The sequence below is a fragment of the Stenella coeruleoalba genome (genome assembly GCF_951394435.1).
Source record: "Stenella coeruleoalba genome assembly, chromosome: 13".
Taxonomy (NCBI): Eukaryota; Metazoa; Chordata; class Mammalia; order Artiodactyla; family Delphinidae; genus Stenella; species Stenella coeruleoalba.
This window is the reverse complement of record NC_137159.1, coordinates 38,352,326-38,376,464: the sequence shown is the minus strand read 5'-3', so window position 1 is coordinate 38,376,464 and position 24,139 is coordinate 38,352,326. Positions and strand designations below refer to the sequence as shown.

The 24,139-nt window shown below is 40.3% G+C and overlaps 1 protein-coding gene across 12 annotated transcripts in view; it reads left to right on the top strand.

Moving 5' to 3' along the window:
- Positions 1–24,139, top strand: part of COMMD1 (copper metabolism domain containing 1) — a 236,083-nt gene that overhangs the window by 1,000 nt on the left and 210,944 nt on the right. For 3 of the 12 annotated variants that reach the window (XR_013831078.1, XR_013831079.1, XR_013831080.1), the window contains exon 1: positions 11,926–12,162. The exons of 1 other annotated variant lie outside the window; for it this stretch is intronic. Coding sequence is in view for 5 of the 11 variants with exons in the window: in XM_079941067.1 (XP_079797193.1) it covers positions 11,986–12,162 (177 nt within the window). In the remaining 6 variants the exon portion in view is untranslated. Of the gene's footprint in view, positions 1–11,924; positions 12,163–24,139 lie in introns of those variants that run through there. 8 more of the 12 variants (XM_079941073.1, XM_079941074.1, XM_079941072.1 and 5 more) reach the window with 6 other exon arrangements.

Genomic DNA, 24,139 nt, shown 5'->3' with positions numbered 1-24,139 from the left:
GCGAGGGCTTTCTCTAGTTGCAGCAAGCGGGGGCCACTCTTCGCGGTGCGCGGGCCTCTCACTATCGCGGCCTCTCTTGTTGAGGAGCACAGGCTCCAGACGCTCAGGCTCAGTAGTTGTGGCTCACGGGCCTAGTTGCTCCGCGGCATGTGGGATCTTCCCAGACCAGGGCTCAAACCCGTGTCCCCTGCATTGGCAGGGAGATTCTCAACCACTGCGCCACCAGGGAAGCCCACTAGTTTTTTTAAATTATGTTATCTGTGAGTCTGTTTTTCTTGTTATATTCATTCATTTGTTTCGGTTTTTAGATTCTACATATAAATGATAACATATAGTATTTGTCTTTCTCTGACTCATTTCACTTAGCATAATATCCTCTAGGTCCAATGCATGTTGTTGCAGATGGCAGAATTTCATTCTTTCTATGGCTGGGTAGTATTCCATTGTGTGTATATACCATATCTTCTTAATCCATTCATCTGTTGATGGACACTTACGTTGCTTCCATATATATATATATATATATATTTTTTAAAGAACATTTATTTTATTTTATTTTATTTTGTCTATGTTGGGTCTTCGTTGCTGCACGCGGGCTTTCTCTAGTTGCGGGAGCTGGGGCTACTCTTCATTGCGGTGCGCCGGCTTCCATTGCGGTGGCTTCTCTTGTTGCGGAGCACGGGCTCTAGGTGCGCAGGCTTCTGGGCGTCCGTAGTTGGCTCATGGGCTCTAGAGCGCAGACTCAGTAGTTGTGGCGCACCTTGTTTGCTCCGCGTCATGTGGGATCTTCCCGGACCAGGGCTCGAACCTGTGTCCCCTGCATTGGCAGGCGGATTCTTAAGCACTGTGCCACCAGGGAAGCCCGATATCTTGACTAATGTAAATAATGCTGCTATGAACATTGGGGTGCATGTATCTTTTGGAATTAGTGTTTTCATTTTCTTCAGATACATGCGGAGAAATAGAATTGCTGAGTCATGTGGTAGTTCTATTCTTTTGAGAAACCTCAATGCAGTCTTCCACAGTGGCTGCACCAATTTACATTCCCACCAACATGCCTGCCAATATTTGTATTTTTGATGCTAACCATTCTGACAGGTGTGAGGTGATACCTCATTGTGGGGTTTTTTTGGGTTTTTTTTGCGGTACGCGGGCCTCTTACTGTTGTGGCCTCTCCCGTTGCGGAGCACAAGCTCCGGACGCCTAGGCTCAGCGGCCATGGTTCATGGGTTCAGCCACTCCGCGGCATGTGGGATCTTCCCGGACCGGGGTACGAACCCGTATCTCCTGCATTGGCAGGCGGACTCTCAACCACTGCGCCACCAGGGAAGCCCTCATTGTGGTTTTGATTTGCATTTCTCTGATGATTTGCTATGTTGAGCATCTTTTCACAAGAAGAATGTCCTCTATTCAGGTCTTCCGCCCATTTTTTAATTGGGTTACTTTTTTTTTTTGGTACTGAATTGTATGAGCCGTTTATATTATAATTTTTGATATTAACCCCATATTGGTCATATCATATCATTTGCAAATATTTTCTTCCGTTCAATAGATCGTCTTTTCATTTTGTCAATGGTTTCCTTTGCTGTGCAAAAAAGCTTTTAAGTTTAATTAGGTCCCATTTGTTTATTTTTGCTTTTGTTTCCTTGTGACTGCTTTTCTTTGATTTAGATGTTGGAGTTGGTTGTAGAATATTGATTGATACTAGGTGGTAGTTAGAAATTTAAATATACACTGGTTAAATACCAGAGAATCTTAAAAGTTTTGGACCTGTGATTGCCTACCAAATCAGGACTGCCTGTCCAGTTAGTACAGTGCCTTAGTTTTACAGTATTTTCTCCTGCATAACATAGCCACTGACTCTTAGGGAGCCTGAACATTTTCATAACAATCATTTAGTTCAGTTATGTGCTAGTTGCAGTGCTAAACCCTTTACACGTTTCATCTCATTTAATACTCTCAACAATCCTATGAAGTAGGTGTCTATCTTTTTTGGTAGGAGATAAGGGAACAAAGCACAGAGAGAACTGAAGCCCAAGGTAAACCTGTAAATAGATGGAAGAAGTATTCCAATAGAGCAACGACTTCAGAGGTCATGAGCTAAACTGCTGGGCTTTTTTTACTTCTATATTTTAATATGAAACTAATGCAGGTGAGGTTCTTCCGATATTTGTTCACAAATAGTTACTTAGCATCCATAAAATGATGGATGCCTGGGATAAGTTCAAGGACAATTGTTCATAGTACTTAATCCTGTGATCTTTAGGAGCTTATACACTCACTCAGGTTACTGGCCGTAGAAGATGAAGCTTCTTAGGTGCTCTGAGATCTGTAAGTCTAGGGCTGATTTCTCTTTAAAGGAGCAGATTACTTCTATGCAGCCCACAAACATGCTATGATTATTTGTTAAAACAACTGGTGTAGTATGATGGAAACAAGTGTGATGATGATGGAAATAGCATTAATTTGGGGGCTCAAAGTTCTGGCTTGAGTTCCACTTCTGCTATGTATTAGCTATGTAATCTTGGGTGAGTCATTTAAGTTCTTTGGGTCTCATTTTCCTCATCTATAAAATAGGAGGGTTGAATTAGATGGCTTCTAAAGGCTTATTAAACTACTAGTTTTATTAGTGTGAGGAATAGACCTGTCAGCCAGAAAGGACAAAGCAGAATTTGGAAGATGCCATTATTGGCTTTTGGGGACAGTCTCCATAGGTATGACAATTGCTTTAATTAGCTGAGAGGTTTCAAGTTATAAATACATATTTTTCTTTTTCTGTGACAACTGATATTGGAGTTATTTTTCTTCCTAGGATTAAGCAATAATAAATGCTGAACATTTGATTGCTTAAAAGTATTGGTGTACACTAATTCTCTATTAGAATGGAATTTCAATAAGTATTAAAACATACAACTTTTGTAGGATACTTTATAGATACAAAGCACTGTTGCTAGTGAAGGATAGACATGTTGGAAAAATTCCTATTGTATCAGATCCAAGCATAGTTAAGACATATGTGGGAATGTTGGCAATAACAGTAGCCTTATAGAAGTTCTCTAATGATTTGTAAAATAGTTTTTATAAAACAATAATATTTGGCCAACCATCCAATTGAGGGTTCTCCTCTCTAGGATGGATGCTGAACCACGTGCTAAGCCCTCAATAATAAGACCAAGCCAGGCACCATTTTGGATTGGAAAAGGAGGCAGGAATGTGTTTAACTTTTCTCTCTTAGGTTTTCACTCCATCTCAAAGACATTTTTTTTTTTTTTTTTGCGGTATGCGGGCCTCTCACTGTTGTGGCCTCTCCCGTTGCGGAGCACAGGCTCCGGACACGCAGGCTCAGTGGCCATGGCTCACGGGCCCAGCTGCTCCGCGGCATGTGGGATCCTCCCGGACCAGGGCACGAACCTGCGTCCCCTGCATCGGCAGGTGGACTCTCAACCACTGCGCCACCAGGGAAGCCCCTCAAAGACAATTTTTAATTGTTATTTTTTATCCATATTTCTTCTCTTCCGAATCAGTTTATGTTGTTGAGACCACCATTAAGCTCTGTTTTCCTAAACCGTATTGTTTGCATCATTCTTTTTAAAAGTTTGGCTTGCAATATGTTAACATGAAGCAGGGGCCTGTTTTCCTTAAATACATTTTGATTTTTCTAATTTTCTCTGAAAGGTTTCTAGTTCACATTTTTATCACTTTCTAACCCTCCCTGTTATAAGATTTCTATCTGAAAATGGGATAAGGAAAAACCAAAGGGGGGTGCTGGAAAACTTAGAAGTTTTGTGATCTATTATAAGTAAACAAGTAACCAGATGTCCTATCTAAAAACAGAAATGAACTAATATTTAATTATTGTAGTACTATCCAGAGCCATAGAAGTTGCAAATTTGTGGACAAAATTGATGACTGTTATTTTGGAGGTCTAGGGTGTGGAGGGACACAACACAAAAAGAGAGGCAGCAGACACTAGATACCTCCTGATGGAACACGAAACAAGCTGAACCTGAGTCTAATCAAGTTCCTAGATCTAACTACTAATTTACAGATTTTTAGGACATATAAGGGTAGAAGAATATATTTTTAAAAAATGATATCATGAGGGTATAATCAATAAAATCTAAATTGTGGGAAACTCAGTAGGACAAATGATTTACAAATGAATTGCAAGAAAATGAAAACAAAAAGCAATGAAGTTGGAAGGGGAACCTATAGGTAATTGCATTTGGCTGGCTAATCAACTACTTAAATATTCAGACAAACAGTTAAAAAATGTGAAGTTTGTAAGACTATCAGAAATTTGAATACTGATTGATATTCAATGATTGATTATTAAGAAAGTATTTTTTAATTAGAATATGGAAAAATGTATTATGGTGTTTTTAAGAGCTTTTAAGAGAAGCATACTGAAATATTTACAGATAAACTGCTATGATATCTGGGATTTTCCAAATAAAAGAGAAGGGTGAAGTGGATGGGAGTAGAAAGGAAACAAGATAGGCAGTGTGTTGGTATTCTTTGAAGTTGGTGATGGGGACATGGGAGCTCATTATACTATTGTTTTTACTTTTTATGTGTTTGAAATTTTCCATGAGAAAATGTTTTTTAAAAATGTTTGGCTGTTCAAAAAGAAAACAAGACTAGATTTCTCCATGTATTTTCCATCTTTCTAAATTCAATCCCATTTAAATCTTTGAGTCTGAATTTGAATTAAAAATACTTTAAAATGCAGAATGAGAGTTTTGTTCTGTGGCAGTTTCATTCCAAATGCTTGCTGTGATAGTTATCTTGATTAACACAGCTCATTAAAGGATAAAATAACACACAAGATACATAGAGAGGTAGCCCACAAATAAATGAGCACCCGTATGCTCTGAACCATCATCTACTCTGTCACCTAAACCAGAAACCTGGGAGTCATTCCTTTCCTTCTCCCCTCATCCAAACTCTGCTAATTTTACCTCCTTTATGTCAAAAATCCATCTCATATTCTCCATCCTAAGTGCAGCTCCCTTAGATCAGACCCACATCATCATCAATTTGATTACTGTGATAGTCTAGCTTTTGGCCTCCCTTGCTCCTTCCGTTCGTTGCCACACCACTACCACAAAGCTCAAATCTGATCTTGTTATTACTCTTCTGCTTAAAACCTTTCAGTGACTCTTCAAGGACCAGATATAAAAATCAGCATTACATGGAAACTTTCCATCTCTATGACTGAGGCCCTGTCTATCTTTCCAGGTTTATTATCCTAGGATCCTGGTTCCACTTTGCTAGTGTAGGGGCGGAAGCTATATCTTTTTCTTTCTACCCTTCTAGGTGCTTGGCTGGGGCTCCGTAACAAAAGATAGATAACAGAAAAGCATACAGATTTATTTAATGTAAGTTTTATGTGGCAGGAGAGCCTTGATAAGGAAATTAAGACTTTGAAGAAGTGGTTAAAACTGAGTGTTGCTGTGATTTGATGAAGAGTGGAAAGTTGTGGGAAAATGTGATGGGACAAAAGGATATGAGCTATGGGTAGTCTACTAGGAAAACTTAGTAAAGCCTGTTCTTCTCTCTGTCTTTGGAGGTAAGAATGCTCTGGGTATAGGGAGGGTACCTCTCACATGAGGGTCTTATGACCTGCTTCAAGGAGAAGGGGGAGGTCAGAGAGTCCTTGCACCTGTCATTTCTCAGGTTCCTTCAAATATTCAGTGTGCCAAGATGCCATATTTTGGGGTAGTGTGTCCTGAATCCTACCATTACACTATGGGGTTCCTAGTGTACCTCAACACACCACTATGTTTTGTGCTTGCATGTATAGGGACGTGCTATTTCACCCGCATCATACCTGGCTATTCACATTAAGCCTTTCTTTGGCTGATTCAAACTGAGTTAATAATTATTTTCTTTCTTTCTCCACCAATTCTGATAGCTACTTCTAGGCACTAAGTAGTAACAACCCTTAGTTCATTGCATTTAAATAATTTATTGATACAGAGGAGGAAAAAATAATTTTCCCTCCCACTTTTCTGTTCTGGCTGGGACCCCTGTATCAAAAGACAGATTAATGAGAAAAACAGAGGTTTATTAACGTGTATACCTCATGTATACATGTGACATACCCAGGGAAAAATGAGTAACTCAAAGCAGTGGCTTAGAACTCCTGTTTATATACCATCTTCAGCCAAAGACAAAGGAAAGGACCATGTCCAGGAGCTCATTTATGGAGAGATGACAGGGAAAAGCATGGTAAACAAGAGTAAGTTATCGCAGATTTAAGTCGGTGCATTCTCCATTGATAAGGGTCTAAAGTTGTCTTCTGGGATTGGTTTTTGTACTTTCTGGTAGACAGGGAAGGAGGGACACCTTTGAAAATGTATGTCCTGTTTTTAGGTGAATAGGAGAAGGGCTGTGAGCTTTCCTTGTATCTGCTTATTCTCAGTTGCCTTCAGCTCAAAAGAATCCTTATGCCAACGTGGTATATTTTGGGGTGGCATATTCTGCTACCCTTCATTTACATATTATTTTCCTTTACCAGAATGTAAGATTTTAGAGCAGAGTGTCTTATTCATTCTGTATCCCCTGGAGCCTAGCAGAATGATTGGCACAAAGCTCTCAACCAATATCTGTTGAGTGGAGAGTGAATGGAGATTAAAGTAGAACTGGAAAAGGCAGAGGAGAGACAGGGAGCAAGGAGAGTTTATTGCAAAACTTAGGGGCCCCTGTATTTCCACATTATTTCAGTTCACATTTTAAATTTTAACATTTTGCAGAGCTGGAAAATCTTATAAAAACATGTATTGCTGGCCTAAGACCAAACAGCCTGTAAGCCATAATAGGAGCAGTTTAATAGGGGAAGCGACTAGTTGCTTAATGAGACTTAGAATGGGAACCTATCTGACCACAATGAAAAGGAAACCTGTTTAGCAGAAGGGCCACTAGTTAGATGCTTATAATTTCCTTTGAGCCAAGGCTCAGGGTATTTTCCTTGCTGTTGTCTCACAGCAATTAGGCAATTCTTTTAATAGGCCTGCGTCCAGGTTTATCATCTGCGAAACAGGTTGTGTTTTGAAATTTAATAAAATAAAGCTTGTGCTTTGATCCTTTTGTTTGAAACGCATTCTAAAAATGCGGCTGTTACCAGCCTTGAACAGTTACATTGGCAATAGCGGCCCCTGGTGGCACAGGGATGATTTTTTTTATTGGTCATCTTGGTGTTTTGGAACTTGTAGGCTCAAGCAGGCCCTGTGTTAAAAAACAAAATTCAACTGAGTAAATTTTAAAGATTTTACTGGCTTTATTCAGTGATTCATGAATCAGGCAACATCCAATCTAGCAAGTAGAAAGTAGCTCCAAGGAGCTGTACAAAATGAAAGACTTTTATAGACAGAAGGGAGCGGGAACATGGAAGTTACACTAGACAAAAAAGAAGGTTGGTTATTACAAGGTCACCTTCGTTTAGTGGATGGCAGGGATCTATCAGTTTACCTAACTGGTGTTGATTAGGAGATTCCCAGTTGGTAATTAAGTCTCAGTTTGGTGATGTGGAGCCTAGCGTAAGTGACTCCATTTTGGGCCTCCTTCCTTATTTTTAACAAGTGATATGTCCAGGTATAACATACATTGGAATAAAAGTTGAATAATGATAGTGATATGCAGAATTTCCCCCTGCTTCTAATAAAAGAGCAATCTATTTATTGTAAGGATTAATTAGAACTGGGAGTACTAAGAGAGAGTTCTTAGAACCAGTAGAAAACTAGCAGGCTTACAGAAACTTCAGAGGGGTAAATTAACCCCTAGATATTGTAGACTACATTTGGTGTGTACTTGCATTTTGGGGAGAAAATATCTGAGGCCTCTATAAGATTCTGAAAGCATCTAATTTTATCAAAATGGTTATGAAACACTATGTAAGGTGTGTGGCTTTTCTCAGTAATGCAGAACACATGTTCTTTAAAGCTTTTCATTAAAAGAATTCTGATTTTAGGACACACATCTTTTTTTAAAACTGAAATACAGTTGATTTACAGTATTGTGTTAGTTTCAGGTATATAACAAAGTGATTCAGATATATATATATATTTTTCCAGATTATTTTCTATTATAGGTTATTATGAGATATTGAATATGGTTCCCTGTGCTATACAGTAAATCTTTGTTGCTTATCTATTTTATGTATAGTAGTTTGTACCTGTTAATCGCATATTCCTAATTTATCTCTCCCTTCCTTTCCTCTTTGGTAACCATAAGTTTGTTTTCTATGTCTGTGGGTCTGTTTCTGTTTTGTATATAAGTTCATTTGTATCATTTTTTTTTTTTAGATTCACATATAAGCAATACCATATGATATTTGTCTTTCTCTGTCTGGCTTACTTTACTTAGTATGATATTCTCTAGGTCCATCCGTGTTGCTGTAAATGGCAATATTTCATTTTTTATGAATGAGTAATATTCCATTATTCCGATAATATTCCAATATGTGTGTCTGTATACATATATATGTATATATATATGTATGTATATATACCACATCTCCTTAAACCAATTGTCTGTTGATGGGCACTTTATTTATTTATTTTTATTGGCTGTGCAGTGCGGCTTATGGGATCTCACTCAGTTCCCCCACCGGGGATTGAACCCAGGCCAGGTCAGTGAAAGCCCGGAATCCTAACCACTAGGCCACCAGGCAACTCCTGATGGGAACTTTATCTTTTCATTAAATAACTTTTTATTACAACAATATTATATGTACACTGTAGACATTTAGAAAAATCAGGTAAGCAGAAAGAAGCAAATAAAAGCCATCTGCTCAGAGATATACTTCATAACCATGTTGGTAAATAACTTTCCAGACTTTTTTAGGCGGGTTGATAGATTCAACTATATAAACCTAAGGAACACATTGCAATGTAAGTGACAAACATTAGTATTACTAATGTGTAAAGAGATGTTAGAAATCACTGAAGTGACAAACCTCTGTAGAAGGTGGACAAGGAAATGGGAAGAAATACAAGCAGTCAATAACTATATATAAAAAAGTCCTCACGTCGGTCTTCCCTGGCGGTGCAGTGGTTGAGAGTCCGCCTGCCGATGCAGGGGACATGGGTTTGTGCCCTGGTCCGGGAAGATCCCACATGCCGCGGAGCGGCTGGGCCCGTGAGCCATGGCCGCTGAGCCTGCGCGTCCGGAGCCTGTGCTCCGCAACGGGAGAGGCCACAGCAGTGAGAGGCCCGCGTACCGCAAAAAAAAAAAAAAAAAAAAAAAAAAGTCCTCATGTAAAGGTGGTTGTTTTTTTTTTTTTTTTTTTTTTTTTTTTGTGGTACGCGGGCCTCTCACTGCTGTGGCCTCTCCCGTTGCGGAGCACTCACCATTGTGGCCTCTCCCATTGCGGGGCACAGGCTCCAGACGCGCAGGCTCAGCGGCCATGGCTCACGGGCCCAGCCGCTCCGCGGCATGTGGGATCTTCCCGGACCGGGGCACGAACCCGCGTCCTCTGCATCGGCAGGCGGACTCTCAACACACTGCGCCACCGGGGAAGCCCAAGGTGGTTGTTTAAAACAAGACAGCAGGCCCCAAATGGAGTCACTTATGCTAAACCAGTCCCACATCACCAAACCGAGAATTACAGTTTCACCTTTCCCAGAAATGGAATCTTAAACCAGCCAATCAGGAACCGCCTAATCAGCACTAGTTAGGTAATCTGCCTGATAGATCCCTGACGTCCCCTAAAGGAAGGTGACCTTGTAATAACCAACCTGCTTTTTTGTTTTGAGGTACAAGTTCCTTATTCTCACTCCCTTCTGCCTATAAGTCTTTCATTTTGTACAGCTCCTTGGAGCACCTTTCTAGCTGAGATTGAATGCTTCCCTATTCATGAATTGTTGAATAAAGCCAATAAGACCTTTACAATTTACAAAGTTGAATTTTGTTTTTTTAACAGTTCAAAAGGTACAAATTCCATTTTTAAATAAGTCCTGGGGATGTAATGTACAGCATGTTAATTATAGTTAATAATAGTGTATTGTCTTTTTTTTTTTTGGCCAAGCTGTGTGGCTTGTGGGATCTTAGTTCCCCAAGGCCCTCGCAGTGAAAGCGAGGAGTCCTAACCACCGGACCGCCAGGGAATTCCTGAAAGTTGCTAAGAGAGTTAATCTTAAAAGCTGTCACCACAAGGAAAAAAAAATGTAGCTGTGTGGTGATGGATGTTAACTAGACTTATTGTAGCGATCATTTTGCAATATATACAAATATGGAATCATTATGCTGTACACTTGAAACTAACATAATGTTATATTGTCAATTATATAAATAAAAAAATTCACTCTCAAAATTTAAGAAATACATATTAAAACAATAAGATAGTATTTCTCATGTATCAGATAGCAAAGATTCTAAAGAATAATACCAGTCAGTGTTAGTAAGGTTTCATGGAAATAAATGAGTACAGCCTTTCTGGTGGGTAATTTGGAAGTCATGTACTTAATAGTGCTTTCTATCCACTCACCACACTTATTTTACTTTTTCCCTTACATGGACCATTCTCTGCAACTCCTGCAGGCACAATTAACAGGATGTATAGTTTATCTCTAGGTTTGTTTTTCTTGGAGTTCTGAAATCATCTCTGAATTTGCTTTTTAGAAAATTAATTCCTTTAGGGAAAGAACTATCTTATATCTTTTCTAGTATAAAGAATACCTCCTGACTTCAGGCAAATGCTGGATAAATATTAAAGTAGTCTAGATCAGTGATTCTCAGCAGCGTGGCACTACTTCGAAAGGGGTATTTCAGTTGTCACAATAATGGAGGGGGAGGAATGGCCAGGGCTGGACAGGCACCAAGGATACAAGACATCTTGCCATGCAGGGGACATTCGTATAGGTGAAAAACCTACCTGTTTATTATTGTCTGAGCCTGAAACGTAACATTTATACATTGAAATGCATATATTATAACTTTCTTTCCTTTTATTTTTATCCTAAATTACAGTTAGGTCATTATATTGATTTTTAAATTGTGATATAATTCACATACTGTGAAGTTCATTTTCTTTTAAAGTGTACAATTCAGTGGATTTAGTATATTCACAAAGTTGTACAATCATAGCCACTATCTAATTCTAGAACACTTTCATCATCCCCAAAAGAAACCCATTAACAGTCACTCTCCATTCCCCACTCCTCCAGTTGCTGGCAACCATTAATCTACTTTCTGTGTATATAGATTTGACTGTTCTGCACATTTCATATCAATGGGATCATACAATATCTGGCCCTTTCTGTTTGTCTTCTTTCACTTAGCATGTTTTTAAGGCTCATCCATGTTGCAGCATGTATCAGTAACTCATTCCTTTTTATTGGTGAATAATATATTGATTTTTGGAAATTATATGGGTAAGAAGTTATATTATCTATGCACTTTATTTTAGGATAGTAAAGAAAGTGTTAACAACATGTATGTTATAGAAAGGAACATTGGATCAGAGCCACTAATCTAGCTGGAAAGACAACACACATGTATGTAAAAAGGCAATTAACAACCCAAAAAAAACATATTACCAGGGTATAGTTAAATTTTTCGTGGACAAAGGTGCACAGGTAAGGATTAGGCAGAGGTCAGATTTGAGTGATACATGCTATTCAGTTAATGGATTGGCAAAGCTTGCAGTGAGATACAGCCATCCGAAAGTTAAACTGCCACCCGCATAGGATGCTACTCCGTCTAAAGTAATCTCCATTGAGCAATTTTTTTCTTCGACAAGCCCCTGGAGTGATGAAGGAAATAAGCGGAAGCAAAGTGAGCGGTATGGAACTTAATGGATTGATAGCTCCGCGGTGGCAAACCTAAGGGTTGGGTTTTGCAGAGCTGGGAGGGGCCAACACCGACCCCTGCTGGAACTCCGCCGCCACTTTCCTCTCGCGCCTTTGTCCAGCTGTTTAGGCCCATATCGGCTGCCGTGGCGGGGCCACGCTCAGCTGTTGGGGGGCGGGGCCTCCGCCAACTATGGCGGGCGAGCTTGAGGGCGCTAAGCCGCTGAGCGGGTTGCTGAGCGGCCTGGCTCAGGACGCTTTCCATGGGCACCCGGGCATCACGGAGGAGCTGCTGCGGAGTCAGCTCTATCCGGAGGTGCCACCTGAGGAGTTCCGCCCCTTTATGGCGAAGATGAAGGGGATTCTTAAGGTACCGCTACTCCCTGCAGCCTCCGCCGCGGAGTCGAATCTCTTCCCCGCCGCCCTCCGACTCGTCACCCCAGAAGCTGAAAGGCTTCCCTCCTCAGATCTCCGCTCCAGGGGCTCCACATTACGCTCCTTCAGATCCCCTGCACTCGCTCTGTCCCTTTTCTTACTTTCTTAGGGCTCCCCGCAGCAGTGCTGACCGACACCCACCGGAGAAAACTTGGGTTTTGTCTACAGACACTTCTCTCTTGTGTAGGTTACGATTTCGAGTTGCCTCGGCGGATCTGTGCGCTCCATACTTTTTAAAATTAAGAGCGATCAAGCTATCAGCTTTCCCAGGCCGTGGAAGTGTTCAAGAATGTTAAAGTGATCATGTGTATGCCGGGATAAGGGGTGGGTTAGCCGGAGTGAACCCCAGCCAAAGCAGTCCACTGTATGGTTAAGAGAGCACGTTCACTAGCTTGAAGTCAAAGAGTAGCTCAGCCTGTCCAATAGAAATGTAATGAGAGCCAGACATGCAATTTTTACAATTTCTAGTAGCCACATTAAAAAAGTAAAAAGAAAAAAGTGAAATTAATTTTAACATTTTGTTTAACCTAGTATATCCAAAGTATTGTCTCTTCACGTGTAATCAATATACAAAATATTAATGAGATTTTTAGATTATTTTTTTCACTAAGTCTTTGAAATCTGGTGAGTATTTTACACTTAAAGCACATGTCAGTTTGGACTAGTCACATTCCAAGTGCTCAACAGTCACTTGTGGCTAATGGCTACCATATTGGACAACACTGGTTTAGACTAAGAACTAGTGATAGGACTGAATCTAGTAATTAAGTGTACTCTAGAGATAACCTGTAAAAATTATTTTTGTGGGCCTCCTATATGTTAGGAACTCTGTTAGACATGTTATATTTTATTTAATTTGTTTCTTGCAAAAACCTTATGTGGTGTACACCCATTTTAAAGATTAGGAAACAGGCTCAAGGAGTCTAAGCATTTAGCCTAAGCATTACACTTTGATTAAAGTCAGTGTTGATATTTCATCTGTTATCCTTTTGCAGTTACTATGTTTCAAAATTGCTTATGATACCTTAAAAAGGCAGTTATTTATTTTTTTTAAAGATTTTGTTGTTAATGGACCATTTTTAAAGTCTTTATTGAATTTGTTACAATATATGTATATTTTTACATCTTTATTGGAGTATAATTGCTTTACAATGCTGTGTTAGTTCCTGCTATATAACAAAGTGAATCAGCTGTATGTATACATATATCCCCATATCCCCTCCGTCTTGAACCTCCCCCTCATCCTCCCTATTCCACCCCTCTAGTTGGTCACAAAGCACCGAGCTGATCTTCCTGTGCTATGCGGCTGCTTCCCACTGGCTATTTTACATTTGGTAGTGTATATATGTCCATGTCACTCTCTCACTTTGTCCCAGCTTCCCCTTCCCCCCAGCCCCCCACCCCCTAGTCCTCAAGTCCATTCTCTACATCTGCGTCTTTATTCCTGTCCTGCCCCTAGGTTCATCAGAACCATTTTTTTTTAGATTCCGTATATATGTGTTAGCATACAGTATTTGTTTTTCTCTTTCTGACTTACTTCACTCTGTATGACAGATTCTAGGTCCATCCACCTCACTACAAATAACTCAGTTTCGTTTCTTTTTTAAGGGTGAGTAATATTCCATTGTATACATGTGCCACATCTACTTTATCCATTCATCCGTCAGTGGACACTTAGGTTGCTTCCATGTCCTGGCTATTGTAAATAGTGCTGCAGTGAACATTGTAGTACATGTCTCTTTTTGAATTATGGTTATGAATTTGTTACAATATTGCTTCTGTTTTATGTTTTGGTTTTTTGTCCACGAGGCATGTGGGATCTTAGCTCCTAACCAGGGATTGAACCCTCACCCCCTGCATTAGGAGGTGAAGTCTTAACCACTGGACCACCAGGGAAGTCTCCTATGTTTCTCTTTTCAAAACTGCTTTTGCTTAGAGGATTTGAATCTGGACAAAAGAAACAAAGCAATTATTTCACAGAAAGTAAATGGATTGTCTCATAGAAATGTAAGGAGTAATATCTCATATGTGATTCTAGACATTCTAAGTAATTTTAGTTGATATCATAAATCACTAGTGAATACCTTGTATTTCTATCAAATATTACCCTTTGAGTGGTCAGAAAAGGTTTCCTGGAGAATTTGACATCTTACCTGAGTTTCTGAAGTGTTTGCTAGGTCTACAGGGGATGAGGATAAGGGACTGCAGGCCAAAAAGTAAGAACAGCACTTGTGTAGGCAGTGTCTTAGGATTTCTAAATATTGGGGGCTACTTCTCTCTAGGTGGCCCGTATTTTGATTCTTTTGTTATGAGATAAAAATTGCAGTATACTGCGAGAAAAGATTGTCTAGAAACTCTCTCTCTTATTTTCTTTAAAATACATTGCTAAATAATATCTAGGTCTTGCTCTCACTATTCTCAGTCCTCTGCCCGAGGCTAGAATACTTAAGTTTTCTGAGTGGTTTTTGAGTAGCATGGTTCTTTTAGTATTGGGAGTAGAATAGAAGATTTACCTGTGCCTGGCAGCACAGCTTCTGCACAGCTGCTGGTCTGAGGTACCAAGGGAAATAGCCTTTGATTGTTTGACTTAAGGCTGAAACTATGGGCTCAAGATAACATCTAGTTCCAATCTTCGTTTACCTTATAAGCAACACTGAGGGATAAAACATCTCTCTAATTCTTATGGAAACATAAAAAGCAAACATGATTTTTAAACAAAAAGCAGAGATGGAATGTCTAGCTGCAATAAAAGAGAACATACACAAATAAACATGATGCAAGGGTGCTGTAGCATTTGGAAATAGAGGTCTGAGTGGACTACTGTGGACAGAAAAGAGATATTAGTTCCTTCTGGCAGATGGAGATGCCATTTTTGTTGGGTTTTTTCCCCCAAATAATTAATTATTTATTTAAAGCTGCATTGGGTCTTTGTTGCTGCATGCAGGCTTTCTCTAGTTGCGGCGAGCGGGGGCTACGCTTTGTTGCGGTGCGCGGGCTTGTCGCTGCGGTGGCTTCTCTTGTTGCGGAGCACGGGCTCTAGGCGCGTCGGCTTCAGTATTTGTGGTGCGCAGGCTCAGTAGTTGTGGCTCGCGGGCTCTAGAGCACAGGCTCAGTAGTTGTGGAGCACGGGCTTAGTTGCTCCGTGATATGTGGGATCTTCCCGGACCAGGGCTCGCACCCGTGTTCCCTGCATTGGCAGGCAGATTCTTAACCACTGCGCCACCAGGGAAGCCCCGTTTTTGTTGTGCTTGAAGAACGTGTAGAGTATTTTAGACTGAAATGAAGGGCAGCCACATAGGGCATTTAGGCTAAGAATATAGCTGAGGTGGGGCAGGAAAATGTGGAGCAGCTTCAAGAAATGGTGAATAGCTCAACTTGACCAATGCATGGCCATACCCAATGTAGAGTATTGGTGTAGGAGGCAAGAAAAAGTGAACCAACTTTTTTATTCCTACTAACCTTTACTCCTGCATTTTTAGCAGGGTATTTTTTTTCCCTTCAATTAAAAAAATTTTGGTAAAGTACATAAAACATAAAATTTATCACCTTAACCATTTTAAAGTATGCAGTTCATTGGTATTAAATACATTCATAGTATTGTGCATCCATCACAACCACCTGTATCTATAACTCTTTTCATCTTGTAAAACTGAAACTCTGTACCATTAAACAGTGACTCCCTATAAACCACTCCCCCACCCTTCTACTTTCTGTCTCTATGATTTTGACTACTCTAAGTATCTCATATAGGTGGAATCATACAGTATTTGTCTTTATGGTGACTGTCTTATTTCATTCAGCATAATGTCTTTAAGGTTCATCCATGTTGTGGTATATGTCAGAAATTCCTTACTTTTTAAGGCTGAATAATAGTCCATTGTATGTATATACCACATTTTGCTTATCCATTCACCTGTCAGTGGACACTTGGGTTGCTTCCTTGTTTTAGCTATTGTGAATAATGTTGCTATGAACATGGGTGTACAAATACTGCTTTGAAACCCTGCTTTCAATTCTTTTGGGTATATACCCAGAAGTGGGAATGCTGGATCATATGGTAATTCTGTTTTTAATTTTTTGAGGAACTGCCATTCTGTTTTCAACAGCAGCTGTGTCATTTTACATTCCCACCAACAGTGTACAAGAATTCCAATTTCTTCACATCCTTACCAGTTATTTTCTGTGTGTGTGTGTGTGTGTTTTGATAGTAGTCATACTAATGAGTATGAAGTGAGCAGGGTATGTGTTTTTACGTATTGATGAGAGCACAGGTCAAAACAGTTTTTTCTTTTGTCTGTGGAGTCTCAACAATCTTGAATTCAACATGCAGGCTAGAATAAAAGCAGTGAGAAAAATACTAAAGAGAAAAATGTAGGAGTCTAAGCAGAGGGAAAAAAACTGAGGATAAAAATGGAGTAGTACCTCAATTGTCATTTGGTGGCCATACCTTTCAATCATCCATAGAACATCAAGTTCTATAAAGAGAGTGAAAATGAAAAGGGACAACAGGGATAGGAGGAAAGGGAAGGAGGGATATGTAACTCCCGGCAGGGAATGGGCAGTGGGTACACATTAATAATCTCCTTATTGCCAGCTACCTGCATTCATTTATTCATAGCCCGTGTTTCAAGTTCAGGTGCTTCCTGAGCTGTAGCCTTTCCCTCTAATCTTCACGTTCCTTGCCTGTGTGTAGTGTACTGATTGCTCACATTTGTACTGGTCCCTGTTTTCCACTTGAACTGGAGCTTTTCTACCTTACTTGGCTGGGATATTGACCCTCTGTAGCTTTGCCTGTTGATCACAAAAGGACAAACCCTTCATCTGCTCGTAGATACGTGAAGCTAACTGTTCACTTGCTTTAGTTTTATTTTTTGGTATCTCCTGTGAAGCAGTGAAATCAGTGAATTGAGAGTGGTGTGTTTAGTTAGGGAAATGACATCCTATATAAATACTCTGCCTTTTAAAAAAAAATATTTATTTATTTATTTAGTCTGTGCCAGGTTTTAGTTGGGGCATGCGTGACCTTTAGTTGCGGGATCACGGCATGTGGGATCTTTAGCTGCGGCATGAAGGATCTTTAGTTGGGATCCTTTAGGTCCTAAAGAAGGATCTTTAGGTCCACCAGGGAAGTCCTACTCTGCCGTTTTTAGCTAATTATTTTTTTGCTCACATTTGTAATTTCAACTTCTCATAGATATGTGTTTGCATACTCTCTATTTCTTGCTCCTGCTGTTAACCTCGTGGGTATGCTCCTTAATTCTAGTTTACTAGAATTCTAGAGAAGGATCTTTAACTATGAAGCTGGATCACAGTTTGTACACTTATGTTCTGTATTCACTACTGCCCTCTGTTGGTGATGATATTATATTTCATCACTGAAATCTCATGTTAAACAAAAATTTTTTAAAAAAATATTTATTTATTTATTTAGGCTCCGCCGGGTCTTAGTTGTGGCATGCAGGCTCTTTAGTTGCAACATGCATGCGGGATCTAGTTCCCTGACCAGGGTTCGAGCTCGGGCCCCTGTATTGGGAGTGCAGAGTCTTACCTACTGGACCACTAGGGAAGTCCCTAAACAAAAATTTTTGATGAAAATTCTATTGAATTTTTTGGGTCTATTGTTGATATAATTCTTTATTCAGTTCTGTCAATCAAATGTTAATTTTTCCATTTCTCTTTCCCTCTATAATTTTTTTTTCCTTTTTTAAAAATTTTATTTTATTTATCTTACTTTTGGCTGCATTGGGTCCTTGTTGCTGGCACGCAGGCTTTTTCTAGTTTCAGTGAGCAGGGGCTACTCTTCGTCGCAGTGCACGGGCTTCTTATTGCGGTGGCTTCTCTTGTTGTGGAACACAGGCTCTAGGTGCACAGGCTTCAGTAGTTGTGGCTTGCGGGCTCTAGAGCACAGGCTCAGTAGTTGTGGCACACGGGCTTAGTTGCTCCGCAGCATGTGGGATCTTCCCAGACCAGGGATCGAACCCATGGATTCTTAACCAGTGCGCCACCAGGGAAGCCCTCCTTTTTTTTTTTTAATTGAACTATAGTTGATTTACAATATATGTTTCAGGTATACAGCATAGCAATTCAATATTTTTATAGATTATACTCCATTTAAAGTTCGTACAAAATAATGGCTGTATTTCTCTGTGCTGTATAATCTATCCTTGTTGCTTATTTATTTTGTACTATTTTCTCTGTAATTTAAAATTTTAAAATGTTTCGATCTTATTTTATTTATTTATTTATTTATATTTATTTATTATTTATTTATTTAGGCTGTGCCGGGTCTTAGTTGCAGCACACGGGATCTTCATTGCAGTGTGCGGGATCTTTAGTTGCAACATGTGAACTCTTAGTTGCAGCATGCATGTGGGATCTAGTTCCCTGACCAGGGATTGAACCCGGGCCCCCTGCATTGGGAGCGTGGAGTCTTACCCACTGGACCACCAGGGAGGTCCCTAGATCCTGTTTCAGAAGTCTACAAATACATGTGACAGCCTATGGATTGGCCTTCCTAATCCACTTCTGCCTCCTAGTCTATTCTCAGCACAGCTACCAGTGAACCTCTTTTTTCCCCCAACTTTATTGAGATATAATTGACAAATAAACCAGTGATCTTTTTAAAACATACATCATACCTACTAACTCTCGTGCTTTCAACCATTCCATATTCATGGCTTCACCTCAAACTTCAAATAAGATCCAGTCCTTTTACCATAGCCTTCAAGTCCTTGTGATCTCCCCCTTACCTGTTTCTCTGATCTCATTGTCTTATTCCAGCCATACTAATCTTGTCTTTATTTAAACCTGGTAGGTGCTTTCTGAATTTCTTTAGGACCTTTGCAGGTAGTTGTCCATATGCCTGCAGTGCTTTTCCCCCAGATATTTACATGGATTGTTCATTACTTCATTCATTTTCTACTTAAAAGTGATTTCCTATGAGGTCTTCCCTGATCTATACAAAGAGCCTCACCCTTCCTCCCCACTCTTTTTGCCCTGCTTTGCTTATCTTCATACTTAGCACTAACTGAAGTTATGTACTTATTAGCTTGTTTATTTGTTGACTCCCCTATTATAATGTAAGCATTAAGAAGGCAAGACTTTATTATTATTTTTTCCTTTTTTATCACTAACACCTAAAACTGTTTCTGGCATGTGATATGCACTTAGTAAAAATCTGTAGAAAATGTGAATGAATGGATAGTGCTTAAATGTGGAGATTGCCATTGAAAAGGTAAGCACAGAGAGAAAACCAACACTATTTCTGTATGGGGAGAGCTGGAAGGTATAATACTCTGGAAGGTATAATCAGGGGTCAGCGAACTATGGCCCCTGGGAGAATCTGGCCTGCAATCCGTTTTTTATAAATACATTTTTATTGGAACATGGCCACATGCTCATTTATTTTCATCTTGCCTATGACAGCTTTCACCACTATAATAACAGAGTTGAGTGGTTGTGACAAAGATCTTGTGGCCTTCAAAGCCTAAGATATTTACTGTCTGAACCTTTACACAAAAAGTTTGCCGACCCCTGTTTCAGAATGTTCTTAAATTCATAATGTTTGGTATTTGCAAACAACATTGTATGTAAATTATAAGTTGGTTACTTGACTCAAATCTAAAATAGGAATATTTAGGAAATAGGGATTTGCTCTTATGTCCTCTTGAGGAATTTCACTAGTTTGTTCTTTATGCTCATGAGGTTTGTGGTAAATAAAAAATAAGCTTTGGGCTTCCCTGGTGGCGCAGTGGTTGAGAGTCCGCCTGCCGATGCAGGGGACGCGGGTTCGTGCCCCGGTCCGGGAAGATCCCACATGCCGCGGAGCGGCTGGGCCCGTGAGCCATGGCCGCTGAGCCTGCGCGTCCGGAGCCTGTGCTCCGCAACGGGAGAGGCCACAGCAGTGAGAGGCCCGCGTACCGCAAAAAAAAAAAAAAGCTTTAATAATTCTGTAGTACACAGTGTGTGTTCTTGGTAAAACATGGTTATAATTTGAACTTGGAATTTTTCTTCATATTCAGAGGATGTAAAATTTGTGTTTATTAATATAATTTAAAATAATATAAAATTTAATGTAAACTTGAGAATCGAGTTTTTACTGTCAACATATGAAAACTGGTTTAAATTTATTTGAGAAAATATCAGTAACATATATTAAGATTTAAAGTAGTAAAAGACTAAGAAATATTTGTATTTTGTTTATTTTATTTATTTTAAATATTTATTTTAGGGCTTCCCTGGTGGCGCAGTGGTTGAGAGTCCGTCTGCCGATGCAGGGGACATGGGTTCGTGCCCCGGTCCGGGAGGATCCCACATGGCGCGGAGTGGCTGGGCCCGTGAGCCATGGCCGCTGAGGCTGCGCGTCCGGAGCCTGTGCTCTGCAACGGGAGAGGCCACGACAGTGAGAGGCCTGCATACCACAAAAAAAAAAAAAAAAAAAAAAAATTTATTTATTTATATTTGGCTGCATTGGGTCTTCATTGCTCCGCTCGGGCTTTCTCTAGTTGTGGCGAGTGGGGGCTACTCTTCATTGTGGTGCGTGGGCTTCTCATTGCAGTGGCTTCTCTTGTTGTGGAGCACGGGCTCTAGGCACGCGGGCTTCAGTGGTTGTGGCATGCGGTCTCAGTAGTTGTGGCTCATGGGCTCTAGAGCGCAGGCTCAGTAGTTGTGGTGCATGGACTTACTTGCTTCGCGGCATGTGGGATCTTCCCGGACCAAGGATCAAACCCATGTTCCCTGCATTGACAGGAGGATTCTTAACCACTGCATCACCACGGAAGTCCTGAAATATTTGTATTTTAAATACCTGGTTTTGTCTCTTCTCTTGAAGCTATGAAAATTTATAATTTTTTTGAGAATTAGATTGACTGGAAAGGAAAGACCTGTGGTAATACAGTTTTTGTATATCTTATAATGGGGATAGGTCAGTGATGTATGCTGGATTTAATTTAATTTTTAATTTTGCAAACATTCAGCTACCTATATGCTTTCTCTTAATAATTTGTATTGTAAATATTATTTAACTTTATTAAAGAAAGTATAGAAATTTGAAATGTGTAAAAACACACACTATCATCTGCTGACATGACCATTATTAATATTTTTGTATATTTATTCATCCAACAAATATTTATTAAGCATACATATTTTTTTAATGGAGAGTAGACTTTTTTTTTTTTTTTTTTTCTGTACGCGGGCCTCTCACTGTTGTGGCCTCTCCCGCTGCGGAGCATAGGCTCCGGACGCGCAGGCTGAGCGGCCATGGCTCACAGGCCCAGCCGCTCAGCGGCATGTGGGATCTTCCTGGACCGGGGCACGAACCCGTGTCCCCTGCATCGGCAGGCAGACTCTCAACCACTGCGCCACCAGGGAAGCCCGAGAGTAGACTTTTTTAATTGGTATTTTCACCATTGTGTTTAATGTGTTCATTTAATTTAGAGCCGGTAAGCAAGTCCACGAAAGGAACATCACCAACTAAATGGTTTACGTTACTCCTCCAGTGTAGTAAAATTTTCAATACATCTTGGTTGTCCTTTTTACAAATCCTCCAGAACCTCACGAAGTGCTTGGCCCGTGGTGGGCAGTAGTAAATCCATCTTCATTAAGCAGCAAGTATTAAAAAATAATTGAAATTCTGTTAGAGGTACTAATTGAAGATATTCTATATTTACTTCACCTGACTCCTAAAACGTAAAATAAAAGACAGCGTACAGATACTTAGGCCTGTGTAACACTGAAGAAAACTCAGCCTGGAAAGAGTTGGTCATTGGCCAACAAGAAATTTCAACAAATTTAGACTTGATGGGATTCAGTGGCCTCTGGGAGATGGGCGGGGGGTGCCCAACCCGGGCACCACCTGGCTTCCCTAAGCATCTTAATTATATACCATGCATTATGCTTGGGATAGTGCAATAAACATCACAGCTGTAGTCCCTGCCCCAGTGGATCAGATAGCTCCAGGAGAATATAGGCATTAAGCTAATGGTTAGGGGTATTTGGAAAAGGCAGTCACAGAGTACTCTGTGTCAACTTAAGTAAATTATAGGCAGTTTAGAGTAGCTCCTAGCCCACATGACAGCGTGAACAAAGAAAGAGAAAAGGGGGGAAAAGTCCTACTTTTTAAAAATTTTGGCTGCATTGGGTCTTAGTTGCGGCATGTGGGCTCTTCGTTGTGGTGTGCAGGCTCCTTTCTAGTTGTGGCACATGGGGTCCAGAGTGCGTGGGCTCTGTAGTTGCGGCTCTCTGGCTCTCTAGTTGTGGCACGTGGGCTTAGTTGCCCTGCAGTATGTGGGATCTTAGTTCCCCGACCAGGGATTGAACTGGCATCCCCTTCATTGCAAGATGGATTCTTAACCATTGGAAAACCAGGGAAGTCCCAGTCTTACTTTTTAGATATAGTGGACTAAAAAGAAAAGATAGAAACAGCACAGAACTAACTTCCGCTAGTTGTGTAGCCCTGGTCCCAAGGTTGAGGTTTCTCATGAATATGGCTGATGAAAGTCATGATAATGTCTTTCTTGGATGAGTGTATGGCTGCTCCGGGACCTAATTTTCAGTTTCTTGCCTTGATCTTTGGGACCGTATTGGCTGTCAGAGTGTCTCTTGACCAGACCAAGATGTGTGCTGTAGTAGCCATCTTCTCACTGGGGCTCAGCTTACTTACTGTGCCTCTTCTCAGATCCTGAAGCATGTTCTCAAGTAGCTCCTTAAGAAAGGATATATGAGAGGTAATTTCTTTCTTTTTAAGTCATAAAAGATATATTTATTCTAGTCTCACACTTAATTGCTAGTTTGGCTGAGAAGATATTTCTAGGTTGTGAATAATTGAGTCACAGTTTTGAAGGCATTGTTTCATTGAATGTGACTTGTCTTTTTCTCTCTCTGGAAGCTTTTAGGATTTTCTCTTTATCCTTTATTTCCTCGAATGTCACTGATGTATGATTTTCATTTCATTCTTTGGGCTACTGTGTGCCCTTTCAATCTGGAGACTCATGACCCTTTAGTTCTGGGAAAAGTTGTATTTCTACTTTATTTTCTTTTTTATTTAATTGAAGTATAGTTGTTTTACAATGTTGTGTTAATTTCTGCTGTACAGCAAAGTGACTCAGTTATACATACATATATGTGTGTGTGTATATATATATATACATTCTTTTTTTAAATAAATTTATTTTATTTTTAGCTGCTTTGGGTCTTCGTTGCTGCGTGCGGGCTTTTTCTAGCTGTGGTGAGCTGGGGCTACTCTTCATTGCGGTGTGCGTGCTTCTCATTGTGGTGGCTTCTCTTGTTGCAGAGCATGGGCTCTAGGTGCGCAGGCTTCAGTAGTTGTGGCACATGGGCCCAGTAGTTGCGACTCATGGGCTCTAGAGTGCAGGCTCATAGTTGCGGCGCACGGGCTCAGTTGCTCCGTGGCATGTGGAGTCTTCCCGGACCAGGGCTAGAACCCGTATCCCCTGCATTGGCAGGCGGATTCTTAACCACTGCGCCACCAGGGAAGCCCCGAGAAGTGTCCAAATTTGTTTAATATAAGTTTTATGTGACAAGGGAGCCTTCAGAAGGAAATGAAAACCCAAAGAAACAGACCTGAGTATTTTATGATATGTTTGGTGAAGAGTGGACAGTTCATGGAGAAATAGGATAGGTTAAGGAATATGAAGTAATTGTAGTAAACTGAGGGAATTTAGCAAGGCCTGTTTGTAGGCTTCTTCTTGGCATTCCTTTGTTTTGCGAGATAAGAATGGACGTTCCATTCCTCTGTGTATAGTGAGGGCACCTCTCACATGAGGGTTTTATGACCTATTTTGGGGAGAAGGTTGGTGAGGAGGTCAGGGTGACTTTCCTCCTCTTCCTTTTCTTAAATTACTTCACCTTAAGATATTCAATATGCCAAGGTGCCATAATTTGGGGTAGAA